Raw genomic sequence first — 18,655 nt, 5'->3', positions numbered from 1 at the left:
TACTATTAATTATGCGATGAATTTATAAATTTCTCCCCAGTTTCTTCCTATCAGTCTCCATCTTTTATAAATAACTTACCGCCAAAACGGAACTTTCTGTTTTTTTTTCTTTTTGGCAAAGTACGGATTGCGCAACTGCCAAGGTTAAGTAATTTTTTTTCTGTACTTAGGACTTAATAATTTCATATTAATTTTAAAGTTTTTTTGCTAAGTATTCTAAAATTATATAATAAACAAATAAGTCATTAGCCAAAGAACTAATAGTTTATGGTTGTGGAAATTATGGTTTGGTATTCAAATAAATCGATTCTATATGAATCGATTGTGTGTTAGATCAACATATTTATTTTGGTAAACGTTTAACTTGTCTGTTATACTCGTAATGGTAGCCACAAGTGAGGAACGCGAGTAAAGATTTTTGTGAAGTAAAAATAATAATTCATGGTTTTAAATATATCTTTAAAATTATTTACTTGATTATTATGTAGCTAATCCTGACATAAGTAATATACTATCGTTACCTTATTTATTTAGTAACGTTGTTGTACACCAAAAGATACTGTAGTTAGTATTAGGAACAATAAAGGTAGAGAGATTTTGTATACCTTTTTCTAATTGAATCCATCAATTGCTTTCGAAATCACTATTCAGTTGGGATCATAATACAATATAAAATATTGTATCCAAATATGATTAGTATTATATTACAATGCTCAATATTTAACTCCTAACAACTTTTCAATGTTTGCTGCATTTACACGATTTGATTAGTTTTTACTACGATCGACCATTTCATTCCGTCCCGAGGTATACGTGTCAAAAAACCAACTCAAGTGCTACCCACAATATAGCATTTGAAGCTACGATTTATTTTATTACACGATTTATTCCAATTCCAATTTGTTGTGATTGGCTGTATAGTTTTTACAACAATACTACCAATGTCATGTTTGAAAAGCAGAAAATCGATTTATATACAAATCGATCTATAACATCACGTGTAGAATTCAAGTGTAGCGTTTACGTATCACATGGCAGCATAGTCTCTGACCTTCGCCGGTTCCCTGTGCAACGAATTAAAAAGTATCAACTTTAGCTGTCATTTGTCAAATGTCAACTGTCAGTGTTTTTTAATCAATTTCTAATCTGATTTTGTACTTTATTTGTAGACTTGTAATTTCTATTAAATGTTCTTTTGCTGACAGAGGCAACAGTTATTAACTTCAATTTGTCAAACTTATCATTGGGGCACGTCGCTCGATAAAATCATTGTTAATGACTGACATAACGTTCAAGATCAATTAGACATGATATAAAAGTGGTTCAAAGTCAAATATCTTGAGGAGTATAGTGAGGAATTCGGTCAGAGAAAGTTTGGGCGCGTAACTTATTAGACATGAATTCGAATAAGATTCTTCGGTTCGTTGGCAAGACCAGGAAAATTTATGGAAACTATGAAGCACTAACAAGGTAATATATATTTCAAATAAGTACTAGTAATGTTTTTATCTTTACGGGAATTTGGCCGCATATTTTTTATGTTACTCTCAATACACTATATTTATCTAGTTATTTTTTATTATAAGCTAAAATCTGTTTTATATATCCAAGAAAATTAAATAAAAAAACACTATTAGTTCAGAAGAAAGAAATTACTTAGAAAATTTGTCTTGAGTTTTAGGTTCTTCTCTTCAAAGTATACTGTGTTAGTACAAGTATAGCTTATAAGCATGGTCCACAAGAGATTTTAAATGTAGATGAATCCTGTTTAGTTACTCAAAGAAAGGACATTTGACTCTAATTTAGCAATGTATATATGGCTCAAAATAAAAAATAGATACAAAACTATTTAAAAAAAATTGACTTTAAATCATCAAATAAATGGTACCAAGATAATAATTAAGAAATATTGAAAAATTTTATACAATACATTTATTATGGCCAAAATGGAAATCAAATAGCAAAAAAAACTAGTTCTCAGTGTATTCAATAGATCATTGTAGTATGCCCTTAAGCCATTTTGAGTGGTGCAAAGTGCATTTTCATATTAATTCTATATTTAAAATTTATAATAATCATTCTCCTTAATTTATATAATACAAAAAATTGTCTTACAGTTTACCTCACAACTTTCTCTAAAATAAAACCCATTCTCATAACTTAAACATAAATATTTAATAGAAAGTCTGCAGTGTTTAGGTAGCACATTTTCTCCACCAAATGAAATTATAATGGACACCATGTAAGGCGGTATTAACTTGCAATTGAAAATTAGTTTACACTTGTATATTAGTATATTACAGTGTGCACCATTCACTGTCTATATGGATATAGCATAGATATATTCAGTCCGCATATATTTTTATCAAACAATACACATTGTATGCTAATCAATTTAACATTCATAAACAGCCGTATAATGTATCTCGTAATATCATATTCAATAATTAATTTACAAAATTACAAATTGTAAATTATAACTACACATATTTTGCTCTGTAATATTGAGTTAACAATATAGTTACAAGATTTACTTTATTATACAGTTTGATTTGCTGTCACATAGTGCATGCAACTCGTTATTTGACTAAAGATTGAGGCTAGTCTAAAGCCACCCTTGATATATCTTATCCTTATATTAGTATGAGATAAATTACAAAGTCCACAGCTGAAGATGCAAAAAAAAATAACAAAATTAAATAATAAATTTAATTTAAAAAAGGACAATATTAGAAACAATATTTAATTAAACTATGTCGATAATTGATCAATGTTAGACCAATAATGGGGCATAGGTACTATGGCGCTATCATGTACCATCTAATTGACTTCAATGGTCATGTTTGCTGATGGTGGAACATATGTAGATTCTTTTGTTTATAGGGCGATACATCCATGTAGCGCTTTCCATATACTAGCTATGCATAACAGATAATAATTTTATAAACATTAATAAAAAAACAAAGCCAAATAACATCATGCCTGTATCCCCAAAAGCGTTGACAGAAGTGCAACCAGCGTACTTACTGTATATTTATTTATTTGTAATGTAAAACATCTAATATGTGTGCTACTAATAGGTGAACACAGCATTTACCACTAACAACATATTGAAACTAACTAACTGTTGGCCTGTGTTCCATCCAATGATGTGACAGACGGTGAGTGTAATGCCAGTTTGGGCACGAAATACAAATTTTGGGCTGATAGTGTGTAGAAAAACCCAATATCACTGTCCACCCAGAAATTTGAACCTAGGACTTCAGAGTGTTGTAGTACTGCACACAATACAACTACCCCACCAAAACAGGCATGAAAATTAAATATACATACTTCGCACACACAATGATAGAGGCAGAAGTGCATCCAGTGAATATTTAACTTTTGAGTAGGACTGAACCCAAAACATGCTTTTAGAAAATTTGGGGAATAAATTACTGATTACATAATTATGCAAGTTATTAATTGCAAAATAAAATTAACAATCTGTTTACTGTTTAAAATAATACAAGATTTTAAAGTATTGTTTTGTATTATAGGTACTTCATAAAAGTATAAATTTATAAAGAATGTATAAATTTAATTTCCGCTTATTAACTTAAGGCAGATTTTTCATAATGTCAATGCATTGTCATTACATTGTTATATGTCATGCTATTATTTTGACAGATATTTTGAAGAATAATAATAAAGGCAGAGTGTTAGGGGTACAGGATCCCCAGTGCGCAACTCCGACTCACGCTTTGCCATTTTTTTCGAGCTGTGGATTGTCGATTAGGATATCTCGTTCCCCATAGATAATGAGGTGTCTCAAAGACGACTATTGAAAGTTTTTGCATACAGACAACCTTGCAGATTACCATCAACACCGCAATGTCATTTTTAGTGAATGAAAGATAATAATAAACTCTAAATTGCGTCTCCGTTACGTAAGACGCAGATCCTGCAACCAACCTTGGAATATAAAAGCTATTGATTATCCTTATCTATAATTTTTGAGAATTGTAACGGGTGCAGACGAGGCGATAATGTAGGTTCTGGTCCCCCAACTATACCTCGATTCCTGCGCCGACAATTTATTGCGCTGTACCCACTTCTTAGAAATATATCAAGTCTAGATGATGACCTCTTTTACGTTGTCATGTTTATATAAGTAAGGATTCTCTACCATTGCCGAAAATATAGAAAGCTATTTGTCACAAAAAACTTATGTACTCTCACTATTTAATACCATACTGTCTTCCCCAAAAGGTTAGTGTAAGTCCAATTCTTTAAATACATACAATTGTAGGCGCACAATAGTAATATAACTATCGATTATTCTTATAGATATTTGGTAGACATTGTAGGTATTAGTCACCCTGTTTTGAATGCAAAGTACAGGAACTTTGCAGTTATCTGCGTAGTAAAAGCATTTATTCATTTAGTATTGTTGTTCTTTTTTTATTTGAATCTGGTACACTAGTATCGTGTTTCAATCTTGATACGGTTCACGTCATTATTTATCATTTACGTATTCCTAGTTTCCTGTACGCATTATACATGTTATGAATTCTATTGTTATTTAAACTCTTTAAATTCCATACAGATTTCTTTTCAGATTTCATATTTGTTACATTATAAATATGTAAAGTATGAATAAAAAATCTTTTGAATTCTCGGCGGTATTTATTTCTTTCTCTAACCACAGCTCAGCTCAAACGGCAGGGAAACAATGTTAAGAACGGTCTTTTATATTTGTAGGACAGCCCAAAGAATACCATCAAGAAGTATGGCGAATGTTTCTCTACCGGAAATAGCAAAAGAAAAGGAAACATTTCAAGACGCTTGGCCGTGTATCATCGACTCGTTAGTGACTAACCCTAAGTTTGCTCAGTTACCGGAACTTGCCAGTTGGGTTAAGAAGGTAAAAAATATCATAATAAAGTACAAAATACACGGTTTAACATAATGATATTTGCAATTTTTTATCAATTTCTGTAGAGAAAGTTAAAAAGTTTGTTATATTTTTTTAGTTTAATTACGTTCAAGGTATTAGAAAATGTTTAAGAGTTATTTAAGAAAATTTTTTTAGGTCTTAGAATACAACTTAAAAGGGGGCAAGAAAATTAGAGGTGTCACAACAGTTCTTGCACACGAGCTATTAGAGAAGCCAGAAAATGTTACAGACGAGACGATGAGACTGGCGCGCATCGCTGGATGGTGTTTAGAAATGGTAAGAGAACCACTGCACTCTATCTACTACTCCATAACATTTCATTGCTGAGCAGAATTGACCTCTATTAGTTTTTCATAGAGTTCTCAGCATGGTCCATTAATTCAGCTTCTTGGCAAAGATATTTAAAATAATTACACAAAACTTGCTTTTGTCTATCCATAATACAATAAGTTTCAACTCCCATTCATTCTGTTTGATTAATTTTGCTTCGTATTAAAGAGGACTTTACAAAAGTTTAAAATCGAAATTCAGTTTAATAATTACATAAGTACTAAAATTCTTATAATTCTAATTATCATCAATTAAATAAATACCACTATTCTAATAACCAACAAAGACAAATGTTCTTAGCGACTCCAATTTTATCCATATCTTTATCATGGGTATTATATACAATCATTACTTCTCTATCTTTAAAGTCTGTAACTAAAACTGTACTCCCGACATTTCAATATTTTAAGCAACGCTCATGATCTTGATAGGAGTCTGGGATAATAGATTTTTTCTGGAAAAGGTTACAAAAGTAATTTTAGAATCAACATTTCAATAACAAATATCACATTGACTGTTACCAAATACTGATTTTCCATTACAATAATATTATGTCTCGAGTTGTCTGCACCATCAATTATGTATGTTTGTTTACATTAAAAGATGCAAACATTTACGCGCATTATACGAAGCATGTTGCGGGAATTATAATTTTATATTGCCAACTATGAAAGCTAAAATGGATTTTTTTTACATTTTGTGCTGTATTCCGCATAGTATTTTTGTTAACTCATCTATTATCTTGCAGTTACAATCATACATGACGATGAATGATGACATAATGGACGGGTCGTCGACGCGCCGCGGCATGCCGTGCTGGTACCGGGTACCGGACGTCGGTCTCGGCGCCATCAACGACGCCATACTAGTAAACTGTTCCATTTTTGAAGTTTTGAAAATGCACTTCGGCAACACTATTTATTATCCGGAAATTGTAGAGATATTTAATGAGGTGAGTTTAATTTACAGCCTGTTTCTTAATGAATTGTAAAATTAAAAGACCAACGTCGTAAATGTAAAACCAATTAGTTACCAAAACACAAATGATAATTTTGGCAAAAGTAACGGTAACCGACTGTTACTGACAATGGAGAAATTAGCCGTTACGGCTGATTTCAAAAACCGATCCTAACACTACGTTCGGATCGACAACAAAAATGGATCAATCAGAATAAAGTTTAGCCATTGATCCAAAGTTTAAGGTATTAGAAATGAGAAGCGAACTGCGATAGTAAATAGCCATATTTTTTGTTGTATAAAATTACTTTCGAGCACAACAGCATTGTTTGTGATTTATAGCTTATTTTATTATGTCCATAAACTGGAGTCAAGATCGATTAATGAATGGTTCTGCAAGGGTCTTTTGCCTTGCTACGATACTTTGAATGAACATGAATTTGAATCATGCGTCTTTTTAAAAACATGCACAAATACTAATTACGTTGTCTTTATAACACGTAAATAATTGTTTTAGACATCTGTTTCCAATTAGTCCGTCAAGTTACATAAATAATTGCCTTTAATATTGTAAAAATAGATGTTTTACGTACAAAAAAACATTTATTTTTTATAAAATAAATTATTCCCTAAATCATATTACAGGCATTATTATACACATCAATGGGACAGCGGTTAGACTTCATGATGGCCCACAACAGCATGAAAGACTACAGTCTGTTCACGATAGAACGATACGATTCTATCGTAAAGTACAAGACGTCGTACTACACTTTCAAACTGCCGATATCGTTAGGGCTGATGCTAAGGAAAAATGGAAACAAAGCTCATCACAAGGATATAGAAAACATTTGCTTTGGTATTGGCAAGCTGTTTCAAATGCAGGTGATTATTTGAAAATTTACTTTAAAATGTGTTCTTTGTAGTTCGAATTCAAAGTATGGCAATTCATAGAATCTTATCTTTGGCTCGCGGTTTTGCCTACAGGAATGTCATTTACTAAAATAAATTGTATGATGTATTTTTCCGCGATTTAAATACTTCTGTTAGCACTGAATTTGATTTATATTATTTAGTAATTTCTTTCTAATCCATTCAGAGAATTATGCGTGAACTTAAACATACCAACATATTCTCACTTTTGCGTTTACAATAATAAAATTAGTGGAATCGTTCCTTAACTGACTAATTGACCCTGAATATATGTGGAATTGGATTTTCCAACCAAAATGGCGGTCGCAAATTGGTCACACAATACAATATCGTATCATCTTAACTGTTTCATTTTTAGGATGACTACATAGATTGTTTCGGCGATGAGTCAGTGACCGGTAAAGCCGGCACGGACATACAAGAAGGCAAATGTTCCTGGTTAGCTGTACACGCGTTACAGCGATGCAATAACGAACAAAGAGCTATCTTCATACAAAACTATGGCGCCAAAGAACCGGAAAAAGTGGAACGAATAAAACAGCTCTACCAACAATTGCAAATACCAGAAGTGTACAGGAAAGAAGAGAATGATATTTATAACAGTATATTGGAAGAGATACATGCGTTACCCTCAGAAATACCCCCGGCCATCTTTTACAAAGTATTAGATGTTATTTATAAAAGAACTTTTTAGTTCATAATAAATTCCGTTTTGTTATGTATCAGTCAATAAATCTTTATTTAGTCTACAGAAAGCGATACGTTGAATTTAGTTGTTATATTAAAGTATTTTAATGTTAATTTTCTATTATCTTATATATATTCATAATCACGGTTGACGCTCGAATTAAAAAAAAAACAATCTTTATCGATATCTGTAACGACAGTTTTCAATAAACGATCCCAATTTTAATCTTCAATTTGATCCTGAGAATAACCAATCAAATATCTGTATCCAAAAAAGAAACGTCCTGATTGGTCCATATTTCGCGATGAATAAAAAAACAATATCGTTTATTGAAAAAGGCGTTAAATGGATTACCAAAATAAGTTACTTGTGAGTGCTGCGACGAAACTGTATTCTAATTGGTCAATTTTTTCGATCGACACTTATATATGGTTCAATAATTTGAATCGAAATTATGCGAAGATAATTTAATATAAAGTTGAAGAGAAGACGACGCTGAGTTGTAAGTTGGTCTTATTAGTTTTAAATTATATAAATTATTTTTTATTATAATATTGGGATATGCATTCGTCAGAAATGTCCATATAGCATATGATATGTAATAAGTTTATACTAGTTATTTGTAAAGGTCACAAATTCCTGTTTTGTTACAAGATGAATTTATTACCAATATTTATATTGGCAATGAGGATCTTCATTTTTAAGCGACTTTATAATTAAAGATGTCTTCCATTACTGCAGACTTCAAAGCATATTACTATAATATTAACTGCAATTGTACAACACTTTTTATACTTTCTGTTTCATTCTCCGCTTACGAAATATCTTATTTTTTAAATACTAAGTAGCATTTTATTATTTCAGGTGTTGAGATGTAAAACAAGTATTTACTATGATTAACTTCTATCTCTAAATCTCTATTTTCCCACCTTTTTAGTAATATTTCTACCTTATTGGTAAGTCGTGCTACCAACTATATTATAATAATTTTCGTATCTTTTTGCGGGACATCACCGTACGAAGGCCGGTCTGTTTAGAAGGCTTGTAAGTTATTTATTATTTCGTGTATAATATATTTATAAAGGATGTAGGTTAACCTAAGATAGCCTTGACCACGTTAGAAAAATTAATAATAAAGAAAGCAATAATAGCAAAGAAAGAACTAGAAGCTTGTGAGACACATTTCAGTATATCAGAAAAAAATATGACGAATTCATTGTGTTAAATGTGAATATCACATTGTACTATCGGGTTTGCTATTATTTTAGTTTTTAATGTTTTTAATGAACTACTTAAACATTATTTACAAGTTACCTTTTATTTAATACTGATGTTTGTAGATTTGTGTAAGATGTATAAAATATTATTTTATTACTTTTTATTATTTTATCAACAAATTGATAAATAACTTATACAATGTTATAAAGTATTAATTTAGCATTTCAATTTCGCAATTGAATGAAGTAAAATGCACTTCACATTCATATTTTTTGGTACAAAGGCATTTATAAATCGCTACAGACTAACTACATAAACAATATTGAATGGCAACTATAACTTTGTAATAAAGCATAAATATGTACTCCCCACGCTGCAAATTTACTAATATAGCGCTGCTTTACAGCCTATTTCAATAAACCATCCTAAGTAGCTATCTTCGGATTGACAGTGAAAATTAACCAATAAGAATGAGTTCGTTTAACAATTCGTAATTACTTTTTTTATTAGTTAATTCTTACTATTAATCCGGAGTTTGTGATTGAAATCGTTCACTGAAATTGGCCGTAAGCGCATCAGATATGTGATTAAACATTGCAGTACTGACGAAACCTTTTGTTTATTAAAATTAAGTCAAAAAATGCGATAATCCCGTAAATAAAATCTGGAATGACTTTCGCAGAAGTATTATAATTCTTCGATGTTAGCTTATTAAAAAATACAATTTATTACTATAATTTTTTGTTGTTAGAATTGCTCAGTCGTTGAGCCTTTGTTTACCATTGAGAGAAAATTGCATTTCGTGGTTCTGAATGATGTATCAAGTATATTTTGGACAATAAAGGTATTTGGATATTTTTTTACTTGCTGGTTTTTTTATCCTTACATTATTTCTCTTTGTTAGATTCGTTGTTATGTTAAGATCATAAACGAATAGATCATTATGACGTATGTTTATCTGTTGGGGTTAATTTGTGTTTACAAAATAACCAAGCATTTTTAAGAACCATGTTTGATTTTTCTTTAAAAAAAATGATCAGTGTCGGTGAGTGGCGTACTGGGAGACGCAGAGGCCGGGGTTCCTCGCGCCGTACGAAAAAATGGCCAGCGCGTGACGCAATTTTTCTTTGCACTTACTCATAAACTGATACGCCTGCCAGTGAAATAGGGGACAGCAAATTTTTAATCCACCCAGTTGGTCTCAGTACCAATGTTGATACCAAAGACATTAAACAGTTTAGTTACTTACAAGACCGGACATTAGGACTAAATTTGTGCTCCTTTGTTTTGCTATTTCACGGCAAATTGAAAAACTATGGCATGAGCGCAAAATGTTTGTATGACAATCTTACCAATGTCCGCTCTATATGACCTTAGAACTCTTTGATCGAGATTAACCATTTTTTAAATCACTTAAAATTACGATACACAGGTCCATTCAATCTAATCCTGTATACAAAATGAAATCACCTGTATAAATAATAGGAAATAAATCAGACGTTCGATTAAAAGTCAAATACGCATTCTATCATAGTATATTCCAAAAATATAATGTTATTAATAACATTGTTCTCATATAACCGAGTTACAGTGGATGACGTCACATCCCATACAAATCGTAGTACTTATCTATCGTAATTAGACAATATGCCTTGCAAACTAGACACGCTTAAATAAACAGAACTTGTGTTATTAATTATTCGAGACATACAAAATACAAACGTAAAACTGGTAATAGAATTTTTTTATTTAATTGATACATTAATTTACTCGTAATAAATCTAATTACCAGAAGTTGAAAAGCAATTAATAATGATTTTAAAACATAATTATTGCTCATTTTGCTAAAATGATTCTTAAAATCTATTGTGATGAAGTGTGGTTTGAGGTTTTAACAGTTATTGTTTGTAACTAAAAATAAATTATTGAATCAGTAAATAAATACAACTGTTAAGTAACTAGCCAAGTAAAATTAAATCTTAACAATTTAACATAAGGTCGGTATTATTAATTTGTATTCTCGAATAATTAAATAACATCACTAGTCGAATTCCAACTTAGACAAGGAATATTTAATTGTGATTGAATACAGAATGCAGGTATATTATATTTAGTGCAAAGGTTGTTTACAAAATGTAATTACGCGTTATATTTGTGTTGTAACGACTACATAGTATATGTGCTAATATAATTTTGACTAGTAAGCACCAATTGACTAATATATATTATATTTTCTTACAAAAAATCTATTTACATTATTATTAAGGTGGCTAATAAAATTTAGCCAATCGTATCTGTTATACAAAGACCATTAACAGCTAAGTTCCAACTATACTCATACATACAGAGAAATTAAAGTTTGAGCGACACAAGTTCAAGCCATGAAGTAAATAAATACACAGCGGTTTTGTTTCACACCTCTGAGACTTTGTGCGGCTACGGTTTACAACTTACTTGTACCAAATACGAGTTTATAACACCAGACGATTCAGATCATATTTTATACATCGGTGGTACGTCCCTATATGGCTTAACAGTAATGGATCTATATAAAAAGCTTTTTATACATACATTGCCAGTTAAAATTCCTACATGCGTGTAATAATAACTTACATCATGGCCATTACAAATCACAATTCTATGCAAAATTATGAAAGTATAAACAATAAAATTAGTATGTCTTTTGCATTCTCAGTCAATTCAAAAAAGGACAGTATATAACGGTACAGAATAAAATGTTTGGATCATCACTGTTTCACAGTGACATTCTACCAAATAGTTTAAACTTTTTATTGCCTTAATACCTTACGGCCAATATGGTACATACAATGAACGCGTGCAGGTAAGCGATCCTTGCATCAGCGGTTTCAAGGTATTATAAAATGACCTGTAACACTACAAATTGCCTAAGGTAATGGATACGTCTAACTGAGTAACGCTATCTTTGAATACTCCACCAGTCATGACGCGCCTCGCTCAGAGCAAACGCATGCGCATTCATTGTTCGTGTTGAGACAGCCTCGCTCAGTCAGCGCGCATCTATCAATACAACACACTTCCTGGATATGATTGTCTCCTTGAAAACGCTGAAGGCAGACAGTCGTTTTTATCGCTGTCCGATCTTTATCTGGTAAATGCAGATTTTAGTCGGTAGAATCGGTGTCTCATTTTATATATTGAATATTGTAATAGCCGACATTTGGTGGATCGATTTTACGATTGTTTGCGTTCAGCGAAGTTGTTTTCAGAGTTTAGGTATTCCGTCTTGTGCTGCCTTTTGCAAGTTCATGCGGGGTCGCCGTGTGGAGCGTGTGGCGGGTGCGGCGCGTGCGGCGCGTGCGTGCCGTGCGGCGCCAGTAGCGGCAGCTGCGGCGCGGCGCTGAGGCGGCGGTGCGCGTCCGTGCCGGTGAGCGCGGCCACGGTGACGCCGGCCTGGTAGGCGGCGGGGATGCGCACGTGCTGCGTGCGCGGACTGTGCTCCGGCCACCCCGACACGCGCCACTCGCGGATCACGTTCGCCACTTGACCTGAAATAATTATTACTGTTAGACCGATTTCTTAGTTTACTTTTATAATTTGTTAATTTCAAACAAATAAATATTTTTTTATAATAAATTTTAGGCACGCTTTTTAGACCGAATTTAATACTTAAAGAAACAACAGTGATAAATGTAAGCACTGAGGTTTGTATTAGGAAATACTATACTATTTATATAACTATTTTTCGATCTAGGTGTAGTTTGGATGTTGTTCAACGTTTTACTGGTAGACTTTTTTGCTTTGTTATTTATCTAACATGCCAAATATTTAATTGCATTTAATTATAATCAGTAATATACAAAAGAATCACCGAGCACATTGAAGGTGTGGAAGCGCCTGTCGGGCACGTGCGCGAGCGGCGTGAGGTCGGTGTGCGGCGTGAAGCGCGCCAGCACGTCGGCCGCGCGCACCAGCAGCGACGACGGCGCCGCCAGCCGCGCCCACACCGCGCCCTCGCGCACGCACGCCAGCGGGTTGCACACGAACACGCCGCGCGCCGACACGCCCCACACCATCTGATGGTGCCACGCGTCCGGCACCGCGCCCGTGCCTGTGCCCGTGCATCCTGCTTGCAGGTTCAGCGTCAGGATCGGCACCGCACCTGAACATTTACACATTATATATTTGGATGTTTCTTAGCGCTTCACCCGTAAACTGCCCGATATGTCGATTTATTTCCAAATATTATTCAAATTTCCATGGAAATAATTACTCACAAACAATATGTATTCTGTAGAAAAAGTTGTTAGCAGATAAATAGTGTCAAGTAAGTTTAAAAATACCATCACAATATGTATAGCATTGTATCTTAACATATCAAATTATTAAATTATTTACAAGACGTAAAACACATAAACTTTTGAATCATTACCTAATGAAATCCAATCAGCTAGCCAATGGGAAAGCGAGATGGCTCTTTCAGGATATGTTGGAAAAAATCGAGCGGTGATCAACCCATCTGAGGCCTTGTGTATACCTGATACCAGATCTGCAGCAGTGCAACCAGCCACTGCTCGGGATAGCAAATATCTAAAATCAAAACAATATTCTAGAATCTAATAAAATTATACAAAGAATCATGTACTGTGATAATTAAAAGTCCTTTGCATGTGTGTATATTTGATATTTGAATTATGATACTCAAATTAGTTTTTTTTTAATTTTGTTATATGTTATATATAAAAAATTTATAGAAGTAAAATACCTTGGCAGTGGTGCATTGTTAGCTCTTTGTCGTGTTCCAACGGCTGAATTTATCTTTTCTAAATTTACAGGTACGCCTAGAGCAATCTAAAACAATGTTTTGGTATTACGCGCATAATAAACATTATGTTTTAGGAGAAAAAATTAGATATCAACTGGAAAGTTATTAGTCGTTAAAAATGTGGATTGGAGCCAGTAAAACTCATTTAAAGAAACCATTTATAGTATGAATAACTTGTAATTTTTATTCTCTAAGAAGAAGAAAGCAGTGAAAAATCTTACAGTATTGTAAGAGACTTTCGTAATGCAGGTTTCTGCGTCAGCCTCGCGGCATTTACAACAGAACTTTAAAGCATGTTTTACTGAGATAACCATGAATAAATCATAAAGTAACTTGCACTATATTATACCAGTATGTTGAGCTCAAAAATGCAATATGCAAATAATAACGGTATAGGAAAATAATAGGCTTAGGGTGCCTCTCGTTTTAAAGTTTACATTGTCAATACAAAAAAAATATGTTATATTTTAAGACAACATGGCGAGGTTTTTTATTTTCCTGCTCACGTAAAATAGGGTATATTTCTAATAATAAAATGATTTACTACAGGTTGTGATTAACTCACAAAAACATTAACGACGGCCGTGGCACCGCAGGCAGACGTGCCGATCTGCGTGACCTGCCGCTCGCACGCCTCGCGCTCCGACCAGATCATACACCGCGGAGGCTCTACACAGCTCACGCCGCTCACACTCGGAGCCGCTGCCGACTCCGAACCTCCATCTCCAGACTGGCAGAAATGTTATTGTGAATATGAACTTTGATTATATACAAAAGTATTATGATTAACTAATGTTTTTCTTTTACATACATTGCGCTTTTTCGCTTATTATGGGTATCCTGAATTATACACTCACATTTTGCTAGTTAAATTAGTTCCCAAATATAGTAGGGAGTGAGCCTATAAGTATTAGCGTCAGCCCACTAGGTACAATTACGAACTCCAGGCTAATTATTGCGCAGAAAAACTAAATATAACTTTATCCAACTCAGAAACTAAATCTGAGAGCTCAGTCCACCAGTTGACCCCAATCAAGATAATCATATTAATATGTATTATGTAGTTCTGGTATGGATTATATGGGTAATTAAAAATAGCCATCCTCTCAACCATTCATTATTAGTGTCAATAACAATGCATTTCACATTGCATAAAGTAATGTACCATTACAATTTATGTATGACATAATAATCATTGATCATAAAAGACTCTTGCTCATTTGCAATTCATAACCATAACACAAGACTATATAACTATTGTCATTGTATGCTCTGAACTGCAAATATAATACAAATATAAATATTATGCAAAACAACTAACCGCTTGACTCTCAGACTCTGGTTTGTTCTCTGCTATTAATTTCTTTGCCATAGTGACATGGTATAATGCTGATGAAAGGTTTGCAGAGTCGTATGTTGGTCTCTCTCCTTGATTAATCTGATGTGCAAATGGTCCTTCTGCTTGTTCCTCATCATCTGCAAATAACAGACAATATATAGTAAAAAATTCAGCATAAACCATAATGGTAGGTAATATAAACTTGATTTCATTATAATTCGTACGCTGCTATATTACTGCTATTTCTGACTGAAATTATTTCTTCTTGTTATCCACATCTTATAAATTTGTACTGTTATTTTCTAGAACTAGGCCTGCTTTACATTGTGTTAAATCCTACTTTTTATCCTAGACATGGACATTGATGTATACAGAACCGCAAGTGAAACCCATAATAAATTTTATTTTACTTTTACTTAAACATCACTTAAAAACCACACTAATTTAGTTGCACACAGCATAATATTTCAGCTGTAAAATCAGTTCAGCACTATGAGGAAATTAAAATTTGTTCAAAGATTTATTGTTTTAATGAGGATGAACTTTAATGTAGACAATTTCAATGTGAAATGTAATTGTATTATTATACACTCATATGTTATTCAATGTAACAGTATGTTTATAATTACTATTTACTATTATTATGCAGTTTTAGTGGGTAAGTTAAATTACAGGGCCCCAAGGAACTGGACAATTTTATTTTTTACTTATAGAGTGACCATTGTCAGTAAACTCCAGTAATATCAATTTACAATCAACAATCCATGTGTGTAACATACATATAACTTATATGAGTTTATAAAACTACATAGTTTACCATGATTGTGCATACAAAACAATGTTGTTTTATCAAAAAAGTTAGAATGGGGTTAAAAGTAATAAACCAAATTGATATGGACAATTAGCAACAAGCACAAAATGGCATGAATCCAAACCTAAATCCCTGCCAAAGTAATTTTTGGAATGTTAATGTTTATTTGCATGTTCTTAGGTATTGAAAAAGTAAGTAAACATTTGTGAGGTTTGTAAACAACATGACAAAGATATACAACATCAAGATCTTAATTATTAGACTCCCTTCTGAGGATGAGTTATGAATGGGGTCTTAATGTTTATTTCATTTTATGAAAACTATAAAGAAGCGTTTTGTTTTCGACATGACATATGTTTGTTAGCCTGGCAGGGCCGGCTTATATAAACACACCGAGCCTGCAGGTGAGTGCTTCAGGCACTGCAAGCCCTTAGGTGGCCATGCTGAGGGTAACCCTCTAAAGGGTCATGACCTCAGCTCAGGACGGCCACTGAGAGAGGATGACACATCAATGATTATGGTATAATACATTCACTTATTAAGGCCATTATACTGAATGAATGTTGTCCTAGATCATATGATTTCAAGATAACAAAGACATGGCATGGGTCAATTTGAACTGTTACAAATGTTTTATACAAGCATTAATAACATAGATGTAGTATATACAGGAAATGAAATTGAAAGATTATATAAATTTTTTACTTTGAACTTTGAACAAAAAAGGCGTATGCAATATATATAAAATACTTTTCCAGTATTATGTTTTTTTTTTTAATAAATGGACCTAAGATTAAAGTCTATTATTTCAAAATTATACAAACCTTTGTACAGTATGACATAGTAATATCAAGGTCATAAAACATGAAAGGTCTTGATATATATACATCGTCCATACAAACAATAATATTGAAATTATAATTTATAGGCCTTCATATTTAAAATTAGTAATTAGTCATATTACATAGTACACAATTTTCTGAACAAAAGATTTATTCAGAAAATATGTTTTCTTTGTTTACTTTTTGTTTTACCTTTTATGAACATTTTTATAATACATGCTGAAATCTAACAAGAACATGGTTAGGATCTTATAAGATTATGTTATCGTTTATAAATACTCACAATTTAACATTTCCTTTGGTGACACCAGGTCCCCGCTTGATACATGCAGGCTGACAGGCATTGTGTGTGGCCAATGGGACATTGTCCTCCTCACTAGTATCTGCTCACCCCTGTAATTAACATGCATGATGTATGGCCCATAACTGTGAGGGGCCTCAGCTGCGTCACCCTGCTCAACTCCAGCCTGACTTGTTGATGGCAAACTGTATGAATACACTTCAGGCTCATTGTGTGTACTTGTCGAGCTGTGTGCTGTGTTCATTGGGATGTATCTAGGTGCTGGCATGTACTCAGGGGAAGCCCTTCGCAGCACAGGCTCATTCTCCTCAGGCATGTTCCCTTCATCTAAATCTGCATCAGGTGTTGACTCATCACCAGAGTCCACTTCACAAGAAGGTCCTGGATCAAAATCCATCTCTAAAAAGTCCATGTCTGGGCTAGATGCACCTGAACCTTGCTCTCTGTTCCCTTGCTGAGGAACTGGGTAATTCGGAGGCATGGGAAGGTGTTTGTCTAAAGGCAAACCCATATCCAAACTGAAGAATGAACTAGGTAGGTCTGCCAAATGCTCACCACCCCTGTAAGTGTAGATGCAACCATCCTCTGACCCCAGTGAGTAGTCATCATTCCCAGTGTCACTTGAGCTCTCATCAGCATCTAGGTTAGACCTGTTGAGTTTAAGAGTTGATGGTCTCTTCCTGCTCTCCCTAAAGGCACAATTTTCGGCGGTGTCGTTGGTTTTGCTCATGCCACTTGTTGATGGGCCACTACAGCTGTTGCTTGCCAAGTCTTGACACACCTTGTGCTTGTGGCATGATACCACGTCCTGGTTGGACTCCGTGCCGTTGTCGTATGCGCTCGAACTCGCCTTACTACTGCTCGAAGGTGTCGCTTCGGATTCCGTGACTGAATTGACTTTGTACATTTGCGATTGACTAGTCCCAGGTAAATTTTTAAAAGCCTCAGTACTGCTCTCTCCGTGTGCGCTCGAGTGGCCGACATCATTGTTTGATAATGGATGCGCGAGTCTCGCTCGCGGCCCGTTTACCGGAACGAAGCTAGAACCTTGACTTGGAGTCGTTGTAAACAAATTTTCGCTGTTATCGCTCGCACTAGCCTGCCTCGGACTCCCTTTGTAATTTCGATTCTTTTCACTGTCACAATCTACATTTATAGAGTTCTTCATAGAAGCAGAATCTTTACGAGAATCCATGATTACAAATAAATTGGCAATGCCGTCGGCATTGTACACTTAAATTTTTAAGGTTACAAACGGAAATTAGACTACAAAATTAACAAAGACGCGATAGGCCTAAAATAAATTACAGTATTTGGATACCAATAAAAGGCTAATACAACGTGCAGAATTTACAACAAGAAATAATAACAAACTTATTCGCGTAAATCACAATTCACATCAAAAAAACTATTTGATTGACATGACATAAATGACAGATAGAGGAAAACATTTACCATCAGGGCTGCCACATTCATTATATATTGAAGATTTA

At 33.6% G+C, this 18,655-nt stretch overlaps 2 protein-coding genes across 2 annotated transcripts; one reads left to right on the top strand and one right to left on the bottom strand.

Moving 5' to 3' along the window:
- The first annotated feature begins 1,108 nt into the window (after positions 1-1,108).
- Positions 1,109-9,928, top strand: LOC115444744 (farnesyl pyrophosphate synthase 2). Its single transcript, XM_030170647.2, has 6 exons — positions 1,109-1,470; positions 4,744-4,906; positions 5,075-5,215; positions 6,018-6,221; positions 6,872-7,111; positions 7,518-9,928. The coding sequence occupies exons 1-6, from the start codon at positions 1,397-1,399 to the stop codon at positions 7,851-7,853; spliced, it is 1,158 nt and encodes a 385-aa protein (XP_030026507.2). The 5' UTR covers positions 1,109-1,396; the 3' UTR covers positions 7,854-9,928.
- Positions 9,929-10,582: 654 nt separating this feature from the next.
- On the bottom strand, positions 10,583-18,588 carry LOC115444746. The gene is made up of 7 exons (XM_030170649.2): positions 17,145-18,588; positions 15,191-15,345; positions 14,435-14,599; positions 13,810-13,895; positions 13,477-13,634; positions 12,916-13,206; positions 10,583-12,592 (listed from the first exon to the last, which is right to left on the bottom strand). Exons 1-7 carry the CDS (start codon positions 18,355-18,357, stop codon positions 12,351-12,353), a joined length of 2,310 nt encoding a protein of 769 aa, XP_030026509.2. The 5' UTR covers positions 18,358-18,588; the 3' UTR covers positions 10,583-12,350.
- Positions 18,589-18,655: the final 67 nt, after the last annotated feature.

The sequence above is a fragment of the Manduca sexta genome, chromosome 16 (assembly GCF_014839805.1).
Source record: "Manduca sexta isolate Smith_Timp_Sample1 chromosome 16, JHU_Msex_v1.0, whole genome shotgun sequence".
NCBI lineage: Eukaryota > Metazoa > Arthropoda > Insecta > Lepidoptera > Sphingidae > Manduca > Manduca sexta.
Note: the sequence above shows the minus strand (reverse complement) of the source record. Positions and strands in the feature narration are given on the sequence as shown.